The sequence below is a fragment of the Haplochromis burtoni genome, unplaced genomic scaffold (assembly GCF_018398535.1).
Source record: "Haplochromis burtoni strain Fernald_Lab_line unplaced genomic scaffold, NCSU_Asbu1 Contig_8, whole genome shotgun sequence".
NCBI lineage: Eukaryota > Metazoa > Chordata > Actinopteri > Cichliformes > Cichlidae > Haplochromis > Haplochromis burtoni.
The window spans coordinates 4,272,306-4,288,510 of record NW_024582369.1 but is presented as its reverse complement, the minus strand read 5'-3'; the positions used below and the strand labels follow the sequence as shown (position 1 = coordinate 4,288,510).

Sequence of the window (16,205 nt, the reverse complement as noted above, 5' to 3'; positions counted from 1 at the left end):
AAATATCTGGTTAGACACCATGTTAGGGCTGAGTACAATATTTCCACTAAGTGACCATCATAGTGACCCGAATGCTTTTTAGCATTAATATTTGCTGTTGAGGCTGCGTAATCTAAATTCAAAGTAAGTGAAACATTACTTAACACTAACCTGCCACATTTAAAACTGGTTTGATCTAAATTTGATCAGTATGGTCGGTCAGCTTCGCTTGAGGTAAACACTTTTTGATCTTCTTCAAAAGAAATGTGAGCCTTCATGAGCAGGACTCACTGTGGTCATCTGAGGGTATCCCTGCTCCTTTTTTTGCAGGGCTTATGAAAGTTATTCAGCTGTTATTAGCTGGCTTAATTTGGAAAAAAAAAATCATCCTTTACTCAGAGTGCTTTTAATGCCTTTGAACACTGTTTACTTTTTATTACTATCATTTTCTGTTTCCTTACAAGGACTTTGATGACATTTCTAATATGTGCCTCACAGCAAGAAGGTTAGGGCTTGAATCCAGCAGCCGGCTGGAGCTTTTTATCTGTGAGGGACGCGTTCTCCGGTGTCATTGAGGGTTCTCTCCAGATACTCCCATGGTCCAAAGACATGTGCATTAGGTTAATTGGTGATTCCAGATTGTCCATAGGTGTGAATGTGAGTGTAAAGGGCTCTGTGACAGACCGGCATCTTGTTCTGCTAAGCAGCAGAAAATGCATGGACAGACTAAAAAGAAAAACAAGTGTTAGTGTTGGGTGTTAAAAGTAAAGAAATCCTTTATTTTGGAAAGGATTTCTTGCTTCTTTTGCTTTTTTTAGCCCGTATATTACCAGCTTCAACGGTCTGAGCAGTTACCATACTGCTTTTGTCTTTTAAAAGTGAAAGCTTTTTCCTTATCATCCACTAATTATATTAGTTTAGCATTTTTGAAAGATTCTCTTTAATATTTCCATTTCCTATGTATTTTGTTTAATAAATGTGTTTATTTTTCTATGTTGTTCTTTTTCCCAATCTGCTTATAAACTGCTTCCTGTAACACATTAAGTGTTACTTCTTCGTTGTCATTGTTCCAGAGGTAACTTCTAATAGCTTGTTGAACTTTTTCCCTAAATCTTATATCCTCTAATTAGGATTTCTTTAATCTCCATAAATCATTACATCTCCTTGTTTTCATATTACTGGAGCATGATCCTTAAGTTGTACTACTTAAAAAAGCTTAATTTAATGGAGTTATGTTGCAATTTTTGTGAAAACATGCAGCTCAAAATGCTTCATATTGCAAGAATAAAACAACACAAAGAAGAAGGTGTATTTGTATGATCCCACAACTGTTATCATGACTGTGCCAAGAAGGACTGGCTGTGAAAAGAAATAAATGAGGAATGGCAGTTGAAACCTGTCACGTTATAGTCTGCATACATCAAAGTTTGATGATGTATCAAAGTTTATTAAATGGGAAGTCCCCAGTCTGCAGACACTTTTGTGTTTTGTCGTTGTATGTTCCTTACTTTTTACCGCTCAGCCATAAAAGGCTGATGAGGTATTGTTGTCATCCTGCCGGGCGGGCGGACAGTGTGGACACCCGAGTTTTTAAATTGGATAACTTGAGACCAATGCGACATAGGACTTTGAAATTCTACTCCATCTACTAAAAATCTCAAACCATTTTGAGTCCCGGTAACCTTGACATCAAGGTCAGATGAAGATGTAAAGTTTTCTGAAAAATCTTGTGAATGTGATAAATGAAGAATGTAGTCATCTAGGGTTTTTTTTTTTTTTGTTTTTTTTAAATTGATGGCATACATTTAGCTACTAAAAAACTGAAACAAGTTTGAATCTCAGTGATCTTGAACTCAGGGTCGAGGTTAGAGGTCAACTTTTCTGAAAATCAATTAGAATTTTCAAATGTATACCATGGGTGCATCTAGGCTAGTGGATCTAATGTATCTAGGTAAAACTGTACTGGTGGCTGCCAGTGTTTTCTCCTGTAGCTCAGGAGCAGGTCATCTACTAATTGGGAGATTGGTGGCTGCTGGAGTCTGAATGCCATATATGTTAGATAGAAATCACCTATGCAGAAGAAAGGCATAGCAAAAATGCTTGTGTGAGTGGATGTGAATGTATGAACGGTATGGATGTATAAAGCACTTTTTTAATGGTTGCTACTCATGCAGAGTAGAAAAGCGCTGTATAGGAGCCAGTCCATTCACCATTTACCTTCTCTTTCCCCTCATCCCTTAAGCGGGGATTGCTGCCTCTCCATGAGCCTGGCTCTGCTGGTTCTGCTGGAAGCCTCTTCCTGTTAAAAGGAAGTTCTGCCTTCACCAAGTGCTGCTGATAGGAAATTGCCTGATTGTCTCTTTAAGATTGTGGGGTCTTTACTCTACAATTCGTAGGGTCTTGATAGGACTTGATGCTTAAGTTGTTAAAACATCTTAGTGAGGAAAAAGAAAGGAGGGAGATAAGGCAGATGTAGGCCCAGCAGGGATGATTTTGATCCTTTTTGTTGCTGGTTGTTTCTGTCGTACGTGTGAAAGCTCCTCTCACAAGTCCTCGTGTGAGTAGGAAAGAACCTGAGTGTATATGACACAGAAATGTTGGAAGATAAATGGGAAAAAAAACCAGGATGTCAGTACACTTCTGTTTGATGTTCTGGTGCAAATGAAGGGCAAGGTCTGTGCTGCTGTGCTCCATTGATAACTTCTTTGCAAACTTGTGTTCTCGTGTGTCTGTTTAGCACAGAGTAGTTAATCTGGAAATCACAGTGTACATGCTGCAAAGCACATCATGACTCTTGAAAGCGAAATATATAATTTTTTTTTTTTCCCCCACTGATGTCTTTTCTAAGGCTGTGTCAATACACAAACACACTCACACACGCTCGCCTGGAGATACTTCACAGCACGAGTACATAATCAGTATGCCCTCTTTCTGTCTCTCATTCGCCCATCCACAGCCCTTTCCTCTGCTCTCATCCATGCCAGGACAAACCTCTTGTTCCTGGCAGGAACAGCAGCCATGCTCAAAGAGTGGGGAGCTGCGTGTGGAGTGCTTTCCAGAGAGTGTGTGTGTGTGCGCGCGTGTGTGTACTCTACTCAACAGTTTTGAGTCACTGTGTTTTTAAGAAGTAGAGGTTGCATTTCTCATTACACTTACAAGGATTATGAGACATTTCTGTCAGTTGTCTTTGTTTACCCACCACGAGAGTAAAACTCTCTTGAGCGAACACACATCCCAAGGACAAGTTCCCTCGTCTCCGCTCAACTGGTGCTGACGTCAGAACTCTTAAGCTGCTATTTTATCTGGGATTTGTGCTATTTGCAAATTAATCATTTTGCTTTTTTCTTCCTCTTTCACTCGCTGGTATATTTTACTTTGCTCTGTATACACTTGCAGGCACACACAATTTGCGAATTCAGTGTTATATATGCGGCATGATGTGCTACATAATCCTATTAAGGGTAATGAGTGCCGCTCGCGTTTCAAGAGAAAACTGTTCTATTGTAGATCTGTCAAATTAGTCTAGACTTTGTATTTAAATCCATTTGAAAAGTGTCGCCATGTTTCTCATCATGATGTTGAAACTTCACAGACTTCAGGCTAGATAATCACTTTTTTTCTACAGCTCTGAAATGTGTACCAATTTAAGTAAAGCCCCTTTAGTTCTTCCCACTCATTTTGTCAAGCGGTAAGTTATGTTTTGCAACAGTTTTCTGCAATGCTGTTAGATTAAATGGACCGAAGGTAACTACATCACTTTTTAGGTGCATCAGCTTGCACAGATTTAAGCAATTTTCACTTTCTGTGCTTAGAAAAGTTAAGTTTCTGTACTCCTAAAATTCAGACTTCCTCTTTGTGTCACAAGGTCATATGATTGGGTAGCAATGGAACAGATTATTAGTCATTCCCTGCTGTTTTTAACTGCTTATTATCTTCATCAGGGGGTGTCTCCAGCTGATCACAGACTGTCCTCCATCCATCCAAGAGGAACTGGACCTCATCAACGCCCTCAGCCAGCTGGAAGACTTCAACGTCAGCATTCTGCCCCTGCAAGGTAGCATGAAGCGTTTGTCTGTCTGCAAAGCTGGGAGATTTCAAATGTGCGCTTTTGTGTGTATCTGAATGTGTTGTCGGTGCGCTTGAAATGGTTAGACATTCAAATGTTCTCATAGACGATTAAAGCACACCGTTCCCCACCTCCATCGCCTCGGCTCACTGTCCAGCCTGTCTCCCTCCCTGCTGTCACGTTCTCCGTTCCTCCATATGTTGCTGTTTCTTGTCACTGTATCAAAATATATTGTTATTTATGGATCGACTGTTGAGCAAACAACATCTGGCCAATGGCCTAATTAGGAATGAAGTGTTTAGTTTGGACGTGTGTGCTCTGTCTTACACACACACACACACACACACACACACACACACACACACACACACACACACACACACACACACACACACACACACACACTCTGGGACACAATGTTTTATCCTTCAGCTGTAAAGCTGACCAATCTATATTCACCTCCATGTTCTTGCTTTCGTTCTTTTCTGGCACCCTACATCTGTGGTTCCAGGCTTGCCTCCCTTTTAAAGAAAACCTTGGCGCCAAAATAAACCAGCTTGGCCCCTCATCGCCTCACCTTTACAGCGAGGTGTTGTTTGCCCCCAAGGCCTCCGTGCTCTCCCTCCTTTGCCCCCATCAAATCGAGCTGCCAGTATAAAACCACTGTGACAGAGAGAGCCATAAATTGCACGGTCTCTCGTTCCTTCCCTCCCTCTCTTGCTCTCCGTCCCTCTCACCTTTTTTCCTCTCTTTACATTCATCACTTACCTCTGGGGTTTTCTCTCTTTTTCCTAGCTCCCTACTTCCCTTCTTCTTTTCACTGCTTGCTTAACGTGAAGGGCAGAGGGCAGAGCTTTGGAAGAATATGAAAGAAAAACAGTGAAAAAAGAATGAAGCACTGCAATGGAGAAAAACAGAAACTGTTGTAAAAGAAAATGTGAAAATCTTGTTTTATTGTGACACATGCATGCATTAATTATTATGTCTTAGGTCAATATCAGTGCTTAGGGGAACATTGAATTCATGGCTTTGAATCAAGGTCATACTGAAAAGAACAGTTTCGTTTTCTCCTCAAAGTAATAGCTCTACTCTAAGTTCCCGTTCTCACAGATAAACATGCACAAATATGAAGTCGGAAGGATTTGAACATAGGTAATCCATCTTAGGCTGTCCCCTGCAGCCCTCCTATAGAGCCTAAGGCGATGCTTCATATAAACCACCCTACCCACAATTCCCTCTAGGCCTCGCCCAAAGTCATTCAAAGCCATAAAGATCCTCAGCAGGGTGCACAGAGGCCTGCAGAGGCTCTAAAGATGGCATTTCTCAGGGTTTCAATACAACTTTAAAGAAAAATGGAAATGCATCTGAAAATGTTTGAGGTGGTTTTTTTGAAAAGCACAAACTCCCTACTGTCCTGCGGGGATGATATGTGCTGCAGGTTGTTATCAGTGAAAAATGATGTCAAACAATATGCAATGAGTATGAAATATCTAAGACTGGAGACTGCTTGTGAAAGATCAAAGGCTTGCCTTGTTGTAGTTTCTAAATCTCTCGCAGATTGGACTACATGGAGATCCCAAACTTAAACTGTAAATAATATACCTGGAGTATGAAGTTTGTTTTAGTTTCTGTGCCACATGCAGCCCAATTGGATCTCGAGTGATATTACAGCATTAATAAAAAAAAAAAGTTCACTTTCTTTTAGTGTAAAGAAGTACATTCTGGAAACGTTCACACTTAATGAACCATCCATTTACAAAATGGATGATGAACAGCCTCGGATATCTTAAGAAAAAAAATAAGAGCAATTTCCACAATATGTCTCAGTTTTTACACAGTCATACTCATTGGAATGAAATACTACTGTCATAAATCAAAGAAATGTGTCTGCACGGCTCCGCGGCTTAACCATCTACTCTACACAGTGGTGTGGCACACAGGTAGTGTGTGTGACAGGGACAAGGCTGTGACACTTAATGATTCAGACACAGGACTCTCATTCATTTACAGGACTTATTTGGGATATATTCTAATTATTCTTATGACCTACAACACAATGCTTCCTAATGTACAACATATTGAAAAGTTCCACAGTTAATTAAATAACTAAGACCACCCTCATGCTTTTTTTTTTTTTTAAGGATTATAGCCACAAAACCAAATGCTTCAACTATCTCATGGTCTGATAGATGCTTCAGAGAACCCCTTTAATATTAAAACCACTCAAAATGCCTTATGAAAGATAATATTTTAGCACTGGCATGTGAATGACTGCTGTATACTCATGTTTTAAAGTACACACAATATTTTTGTCCAATTTTGGTTTGTTATATAGTTTTTTCTTTTGTTTTTGTTTTTGTTTTTGTTTTTTAAATTCTGAAGTGGCTGCATCCAACAATTACTGCCATATTTGTTAACTATGTGTTCAATTTTCAGTATAACAGGGCAAAATCGTCCCATAGGAGAAGAAACACAGTTTGTTTTTTTTTGGACACTTGAATTTGTCATTGGTCCCACATGGATGAATTACATTAATCTGTTATTCTTTGAAGCTTACTTTGCTGTTTTTTTAAAATTACTATTCAACACGTACCACATACAATTTTAATACTCACTAAGATACATGGAAATTTTGACACATCCACGCCCTAATTTTAATAATATTTAATTATGCAGAATAAGTCAGCAGTATCCACCAGTCTATCACTGAACTAGGGCTGGGCTACATGCATATGAATTATACAGCATTATATTATTTTTCTTGACATCTTGACATCTGCTGCTTTATCATTCAATGTTCATAATTTCCTATCACTTGGTCATCAGTCTTTACTTGTTCCAGATTGAATATAGTAATTAGCAAAACAAGTCTGAAACCCATCCCCGCTGTCTTCCGTGTTCCCTCCAGTGCGACTGCGATCAGACCGTCTGTCTCTCGTGGAGGAGTGCATCGCCCACTGCTCCACAGCTTACAAGCAGTCCACCACTCTGCTCAATCTGGCCTCACTCCTCAGAGTTTCAGGTACTTGCAGACACGCATGCACACTCACACGTGATCAGGCACTCTAACTCTAAATTTTATCAAGCTAAAATGTGTTTGACTATAATTTTCAATAAACCAGATCGAGGCAGTTTTCCAGCATAAGAAAAATCCATCTTCATAAGAGGTTTATTTATGTGTGCTTATGGCTTGCAAGCACGCAAACACACAGTACTGTGCAAACGTTCTCAGCCAGGTCTACTATCTTTATATTTTGCTAACATGAAACAAAATTGTTTTGTATTTTTTAAGTGGTCCTGAGTAATTGTTCTCCATGATTTATGAGGAGCTTTCAGAGTTATTTTTTTGGACATGGGCTGCTTTTTCACTCATTTTTAGTGCAGTATTTGTACCTGATCATTTTCAGAGGAAAGTTTTTTTGTTTTTTTTTGATAAGTCACTTAACAGTGATCCATTAATCATTGAAGCATAAAAAGGTGCCTCCCTCAAAGGATGAACCAGTGTTTTACAGACAACTTAGCGAAGAGCCCATTTTAAGTTGTATCTTTAGGCTATTTCTTTAGTTTAGTCAAAGATAACACAGTTTGACAGGTATAAAAAATAGTCTTCTTTCACCAATAAGATGATTCCCAAAGAGTATTCATCAAAACCCTGACCTAGCTCAGTGTGGTGTGCCGTGGATCATTAGAAAATTTGAGGTAACTGGACAAGTGGACGACAAAAGAAGAGTGGTAGGCCAAAAACACCCCACCAAGTGAGGAGTATCAGAGGTATGCCAAATTACACAAGACACTGAAATGAAAGTCAGCTGTTTGATTAAGTGATGAATAATAATTTGACATTTTTAGTTAGTCGTTATGCGGGGAGGATGTCGGGGAGAGGTACTACAGTGAGTGTCTGGAGCCATCTGTAAAACATGGTGGAGACTCTAGCATGGTTTGGGTCTGCTGTGTTCTCACAATTTATGGAATTCTGAAAAGTGTGGTCAGATTTTGATCCACCGTGCAGTAAAATCTAGAAACCATCTGATTAGTACAGCTTTATTTGTCAGCATGACAATGATCCCAAACACACTGCCATTGTAGTAAAAGAATACCTGGATTAAAAAAAACAACACAAAGCAATAAAAACACAATGCAACACTATCTGTTATGGATCGACTTACCTAGAGCAGGGCCCTCAACATTATTGAAGGTTGATGGTCAGTGTGGAATTATTTTGACAAGAGAACACAAAACAAAAGTCAGCTAACATCAAAGGAAGAGCTTTGGATGTTCTTTAAGAAGCCTGGAAAACTATTCCTGAAGACTGCTTGGAGAAAAAATTATAAATCTGTCTAACAGAGACGTTGTCGAAACAAATATTTACTTTCAAACTCGTTAGAATTGTATACGCTCTGTTTTTGCCTTATATACTGCATTTACATCTATGTCTGTATATTTCAATAAACCACTGCTTCTATTCAACATTTTCCTGGCAAACTAAAAAGAAATGAAGGGTTGCTCAAGAGTTTTGCACAGCATTGTATGTATACTGAACGAACAAACAGACTTACCTTGTGAGCTCTCAAAACTGCCTTTTTTTCTGCTGTCAGGCATTATGCAGTTTGACAGTAAGAGACAGATTCTGTACAAGGCCATAAGGTCTGTATGTCAGCATTTGAAACTTTGTCAAGAGGCCTGCTGCTGCCTTGGAAAGGCAGCCTATTTATACGTTTTAAGTTTACCTGAAGAAGTCTTGATTTTGTTTTGTGGTAATTTTGTCTCCAATGTAGTCTCAACAGTGCATTCACTGTTCAATGAGTTGTTTATGAGACTGGCACGACAGCTGATCTACAGAGACTCTGTTCTCTTTTTTTTAAATCCCATTATACTGGAATTGGCTGCAGTTAGAGTGTGATCACAGAGAATTCTCAGTGAATAGCAGCTAAAAAGCTAACATAAATATTTATACCTTCTTATAGATGTGGCCAAATTTGTTTAGAAATTGGAATTTTGGTAAATGTAGTATTGACTGTATGCCTAAATTAAGATGAAACATGAATTTTTTATTTTTTATGATTTTTTATTTTTATGATTTTTTATTTTTTTTATTTTTTTTTACAGGGTTAAAAAAAAAAGAAACTATTTTGCTAATATATGCTGATTGGCTGGTTAAAGATACATGACAGGACAACCTCCATTTATGACACCCTTTTCTAAACTATAACTATGGGGAGGGCAATTAAGTCAAAACAGAAACCTAGTAGAATATGTAAGTGTGACAAGCAGCTAGTTGTGGAGGTTTAAGGTGACAGAAATGCTTCTCATTTGGTGCATGAAATCAAAAGGCCGAGTGGCTCAGAATAGTTTGTGGCCTGATACTTACAGAAGGTGTTCTGCTATAGTCAAAACCCTGAACATTCAGTTTAATTCATTTTTGCACAGTTTTATTTGTACGGCACCAGCTCACAACAGCAGTCACCTCAAAGCTTGTATAAGGTAAAACACCGAAAATACTAGAGAGAAAACCTCAGTAAATAGACACCTTATGATGAAGCACTTGGCGATGGTGGGAAGAAAGAACTCCATTTTATCAAAAAGAAAACTGCAGATAACTGTTTTTATATATCTGTTTTATATTAATATTTTTTGTTGTTTTATATATATATTATATCTATATATATCTTTTTTTATATCTCATGAAACCATTTTTAGTCTACAGTCTCATAGATCGTAGCCCTGGATCAACAGGCAAAACCCCCTGTGAAAGTGGAAGTTGCAAGATTGAGATTTCTACTTAAAACTTCTCTCCTTCTAAGATGTTCAGTTGTTGTGCCTGTCTTAGCTACTGTCTAGGCACCCCTTAGTCAGCCTCTTTGAAGCTGTTTATTGTCTCATGCTGGTTGAAAGTCTTGCAAAATATAAAAGCATTGATCTGTCTTTTAATGTTGACATAAACTTGTAGGGGGTATTCATCTTAATGACGTCTTTTTTACTTCAAAGTTGTCAGACACATGTTTTGTAATTTGTAATATCTGCAAGACTTTGGCTATTATCCACATGATACTAATAGTAGAACTGAAGTTGTCGAAGAGCTATGCCTAAAGACTGAGCCAAAGGACAGACTTCAGTCCAATTATTTTGCATAACCTAGCACGTCTTTGACTGCTAATGAATGTGCAGTAGGTGCGAGAAAATGGGAAATGAAATGGAGTTTATTCTCAGTGCACATTGCAAATCCTTCCATGTGAAACGCAGCACTTAAAGCAACAAACTACAGTCACAAATCAAACAAGGTTAATGTACTACATTTCAGCAAAGAGGTTTAATTTCCTTAAGATTTTCACTCTTCCTCTATACATTCTCTCAAGTCGTCCGACTCTACCCTGTCCTTCATCCCGTCATGTTTAAATTCCTCAGGAATTACCACGTTTACAGACTCTCGACTCGAAAAATCCTTGTGCAGTGTATTTGCAGTAATACCAAAAGCAATTTAATTCTTTATGTTCTTGTGGTATTTTTCATATCTCCTGCATGTTTGTCAGACCGCTGAGCTGTATTTTTAGCGAATGTGGCAACACTGTAATGGAATCCATTTAATGCACAAGATGTGACATGCCGACTTCAGTGCTTTCAAATCTTTTTTTTATTTATTTTTTTTTTGAAAGAGAACTACAAGAAAAAACATGAATAGTAGAAGCTTGTATACTTTGACCATTTTAGTTCCAACCCCCACTTTTCCAATGCTGAAAAAGTGAAAACCAAGATGTCCTTTTTCTGCACAAACTGCACAAACTTTACCTTTGCCTCTGTGCCCGTGTTTACTGTTCATCTTTTAAGAATATAAGATAGACAGACACACAAAAAAGAGTCCGTCTTTCATGCTTCTTCCCTATTTTGTCTTCTGTCTCTTGGATTCATGGTCCTGTCGTTTTTCTCTGAGGCCTGTCACCAGCTAAAGGAAACCTGCTAACTGGTCTTGTGGCATTTCTGTGTCTGTGCTGCTCACATTCTGTCAGCAGGAAACCCTCGCTGTGTGGTTTCAGAAAGGGTGGGAAAAAAGAGGCAAAGGGAGATGAGAAGAGCAATAAACAAATTTTTAAATAAATAAATGCAGGAGGGAGGCTTTTGAAGGGTGCGTAGCTCTGGGGCTCTATGGTGAATATTTAATGCAGGTATCACCAGCACGCCGGTTAAAAACCCTTAGGGTTCGGTTCCTGCCCCTGCAAAAAAGTGATCCATGAATCATTTCATTTTATGGCGTAGAGGTGCAAACGTTGTTTATGTATGAAGTAATCGCTAATTATAATATTCCAAATGTAGCAAATTTTTCCGACTTGGGTAGATGATTGTTATAATCCACTGTAGGGTTAGATTAAACTACACACGCTCCAATTTGTCCTCTTTCGCACATTTTCATTAGAGTCTTTGGTTGGACCATCAAGGACAGGTAAAGGTTTCAATTGGATTTCCAAGATGTCTGATTTTTAGATCAACTTGAAATAAATGCCAGGGAATGTTTTGATTTAAAGAAAAAAAAAATGGTGGAAAAGAGCACAGGGTGAACAAAGATGTGCCGCCACACACATACACAAACCTTGTCTATATTGAGGTCTTGACAGCTTTTGAAGATGCCATTTCACCAGTCACCCTGAAAATATTTGACAAACACCTCTTTCCCTTCACAGTAAACACAGCATTTCTGTCATCACACGCGCACACGCATGCACGCACACACGCACAAACAAACAGCCACCGACCAATTCAGTGCCATCACATTTCTTCATCTCAACGCCAGTTCTTTGATCTTCAGCGCACAGGTTTATTCAGAAGTTGTTCCTGACCATGCCTCTTTTGATCGTCCCATCCTCTGCCTTTTGTTTATAGAGCTTACACACAGATCAAAGGTTGTCCTGAGCTGCCACATGAATGTTAACACCGCGCTCAATCTCACGAACACTGAGATATCAAACTCTGATTTCCTTTTAGCACGGTGGTAATTTTACTGTTATTTCGTACCCTGTTTTGGAGATGAACAGAAATGGCAATAATCTCATTTGTGGTAGACAATTATTACGTAGTCTCAAGCCCTGACTGCAGTGCGGCTAATATTTGAGGATATTCTTTTTTCAACCTAGAGCCTGTGTGTGAGTCTGCTCACAGAGGGAAATTTAATATGAAATTCATTGAGACAGATCCTGTATGTAATATGCAGCCTTATGAGATTTGCGGTTTAGTTTTTGAATGTTGACATTTGTCAGGATTAAGAAAACAAATTCAAAAGACTTTAAAAAAAAATCCATTTGTACTCATTTAAATGAATATCTGTGTTTGCATGCCTAGGGGAAGATGAAGCAATGAGAAAAGGCAAAGTGCTGACCCTGCTTGCAGAGCAAGCTCTGCAATGTCTGGACTTCAAGGCGTCGTACATCCACTGTCAGGACCTCATGGCTGCAGGTAACTGTGAAGCTGTGCTCAGACCAGTAGAGGCTTTAGGGAAACTATAATATATGTGATATGTAAGTAGGATTTAAGTAAAATGACCACTGAAATATGAGAGAAATGTTTTACCTCATTGTTGATAACTGGTATCACTCTTAGACGGGGGCGTTAATTACTTTGCATGTTAAAACCTTACTAAAAAGAAGCTTTTTTAAATATTATTAAGCTTGTTACAACTCTCATGCAGTATAACAAGAACAGAAGAAGACTGACAGGCAATAGCATTTAGCAAAATCCATTGAGGTTGATGAACAATGGAAAAAGACAGAAGTCTTCAGAGAGAAAAGGGATTATTAATGATATTTAAATGATAACAATGGGCATTGACTGGCATCAAACGGGTGTCCTGGTTTTAAATACCTGGGTGGCGTATTGACTGTGATATCAAAGTATACTGACATCCAGTCAAATGAGCTACAGTGCTTAACAAATTTAAAGAGAGTGGATTAACCATTACAGACACATTACAGACACATAAAAATGGTTTTGGTAATTACCAATGCTATTAATTTAATGGAGTTGTGTCATAAAACCTTTATTTGGTGGTGGTCTAAAAATTGGCTATAGGTTCAAACATTGGAAGTCAACTGAACTCCCACACTGCACACTCCCTCAGCATCTCTGAACAAAGCTGGTCCCACTTGCAGTTCTCGCATCAGAATATTAAAAATATTTTTATATATGAACGTCTTTAGGATCAACCACCTCCATCAGAGTTTTTGATGCCTCTGATGACACTACAAGTCAAATAAAAATGTTTCAATTGATTTTTATTTCTGCCACAATCAGTCTTCTTTTGTTTATGCCATCTTAATTAGTTGTACTCAGGACACCTAAGTTTATGAATGCGATAACTCGAGAACGAGACGATGTAGGAACTTTAAATTGATACCATAGGTGCATCTACTAAAAATCTTGGATGAGTTTGAATCTCTGTGGCCTTGACCTGAAGTTCAGAGTAAGTTTTCTGAAAATCTTATAACGTCAGAACAAGGTAACTTAGGATTTTGAAATTTATACTGTAGGTGTGTCTGCTAGGAGGCTAAGGGGTAGTGTACAAGGCCGCTATTTTCCTTTAAACTCCTGCTCTGACCACCTGCAACATGCACGATTTCACCACAGACCTTGCGCAGAGAGCAAACTTCTACTTTTAAACTGATCCAAGTTTAATGTGTGAAATCATAAGAGAGCTGGATGTCCAAGCATGTCCAGTTTTCAAGTCTGAAGGCAGTGTGTTAAGCTAAGAGACAGAAAGGTCGAGCGATCATCATTTTTCTCAACACTGAGACAACGGGGGTGGGGATGTCTTGTTTGATGCTGTAATATTTTCCACCACAGAAAAATTAAGTCCAAGGGGGAAAAAAACAACTTAAATTGCACTGTGTTGTTCTACAGTCCTGAGTAATGGGAGAGTGCTTAGATGAGAAAAAGGTGTCTTAGAGAGAGAGAGGGTGTAATCAGATAAGCAACAGTATTCTCTCTCTATGAACACAGCAGGAATAATTGAATCTGTTTGTAAAAACGAAGTCAAGGCGGCGTGTTGGTTTCTGGCTATGATGAAGCTGGAACAAATGTAGCTCAGTTGCTTATATGTTTCAGGTGATAGTTTACTTACAAGAAATGTTTGTAAAATAGCATTAGTATTTGAATGTCAGGGCTTAAAGATTGGCTTATACAGGGTGGGCCATTTATATGGATACACCTAATAACATGGGAATGGTTGGTGATATTAAAGTCCTGTTTGTGGCACATTAGTATATGTGAGGGGGCAAACTCCTCAAGATGGGTGGTGACCATGGTGGCCATTTAGAAGTCGGCCATCTTGGATACAACTTTTGTTTTTTCAATAGGAAGAGGGCCATGTGACACATCAAACTTATTGGTAATGTCACAAGAAAAACAATGGTGTGCTTGGTTTCAACGTAACTTTATTCTTTCATGAGTTATTTACAAGTTTCTGACCACTTATAAAATGTGTTCAATGTGCTGCTCATTGTGTTGGATTGTCAATGCAACCCTCTTCTCCCACTCTTCACACACTGATAGCAACACCGCCATTCAGCTGGCCCATAACGACCAATCCACTTTCCAGGAAACTGTCTCATCTAGGAATGCTTGGACCTGGCACCCATAATGTGGTGGTGCACCATCTTGCTGGAAAAACTCAGGGAACGTGCCAGCTTCAGTGCGTACAGAGGGAAACACATATGTAGCCAATTTCAAATATCCAGTGGCCTTGAGGTTTCCATTGATGAAGAATGGACCCACTATCGTTGTACCCCATATACCACACCAAACCATCACTTTTGTTGTTCCAACAGTCTTGGAGGGATCCATCCAATGTGGGTTAGTGTCAGACCAATAGCGGTGGTTTTGTTTGTTAACTTCACCATTCACATAAAAGTTTGCCTCATCACTGAACAAAATCTTCTGCGTGAACTGAGGGTCCTGTTCCAATTTTTGTTTTGCCCATTCTGCAAATTCTGTGCGCCGATCTGGGTCATCCTCGTTGAGATGCTGCAGTAGCTGGAGTTTGTAAGGGTGCCATTTGTGAGTAGCTAATATCCGCCGAAGGGATGTTCGACTAATGCCACTCTCCAGTGACATGCGGCGAGTGCTACGCTGTGGGCTCTTGCTGAATGAAGCTAGGACAGCCACTGATGTTTCTTCATTAGTGACAGTTTTCTTGCGTCCACATTTTGGCAAATCCAACACTGAACCAGTTTCACGAAACTTAGCAAGCAGTTTGCTAACTGTAGCATGGGAGATGGGTGGTCTCGTAGGGTGACCTGGTTACTGCGTTCACCAGATATCAACACAATTTCGATCCGCTCCTCACGTGTTAACCTCTTCGACATGTCAATGGCTGTGAACAAAGAGAAACTTGTAAATAACTCATGAAAGAATAAAGTTACGTTGAAACCAAGCACACCATTGTTTTTCTTGTGACATTACCAATAAGTTTGATGTGTCACATGGCCCTCTTCCTATTGAAAAAACAAAAGTTGTATCCAAGATGGCCGACTTCTAAATGGCCACCATGGTCACCACCCATCTTGAGGAGTTTGCCCCCTCACATATACTAATGTGCCACAAACAGGACTTTAATATCACCAACCATTCCCATGTTATTACGGTGTATCCATATAAATGGCCCACCCTGTACTTTTTAGATTCTGTTCTTTGCTTTAATGTTCTGGATATTCGCAGATTATTTTACAATATGCATTTTGTGTTTGATGCTTTGTCATTATGTCTTGATTGGACTTGATCTTGTAGTTACATTCTCTTTTTGTTTCCCTCCAGGTTACAGTCCAGCATGGGAGGTGTGCAGTCTGCTCGGTCAGTGTGACGGTTATGGAAACCTGGAGGCCCGGCAAGAACTGTTAGCCTTCTCTCTCACACACTGCCCCCCTGACAGCATCCACGGCCTCCTGGCCGCCTCCAGTGACCTACAAACTCAGGTAAACCAGCCAGGCGGTTTATTAACAGCATTGTTATATAGTTTTCATGTTTGGCTGCTGCTGTCTTTTTGTTTGCCCTTTCATGTGTGTCCAAAATGAAAATGGTTTGTATAGTGAGCTTTTGAAGCAAATACGTGCAAGAAGAGAATTTGTGATGGTGGGAAAGTTGAAGGCTTCCAAGAATGAAAATTGAAGTAACCAGTGGTAGAGCA

General features: G+C 39.3%; 1 protein-coding gene across 4 annotated transcripts in view; it reads left to right on the top strand.

The window, feature by feature from the left end:
- Positions 1 to 16,205, top strand: part of nbas (NBAS subunit of NRZ tethering complex) — a 175,070-nt gene that overhangs the window by 60,866 nt on the left and 97,999 nt on the right. For all 4 annotated transcript variants that reach the window (XM_005914315.3, XM_042226834.1, XM_005914316.3 and 1 more), the window contains exons 32-35: positions 3,921 to 4,033; positions 6,954 to 7,067; positions 12,371 to 12,484; positions 15,836 to 15,993. In XM_005914315.3, coding sequence (XP_005914377.1) covers positions 3,921 to 4,033; positions 6,954 to 7,067; positions 12,371 to 12,484; positions 15,836 to 15,993 — 499 coding nt within the window. The remainder of the gene's footprint in view (positions 1 to 3,920; positions 4,034 to 6,953; positions 7,068 to 12,370; positions 12,485 to 15,835; positions 15,994 to 16,205) is intronic.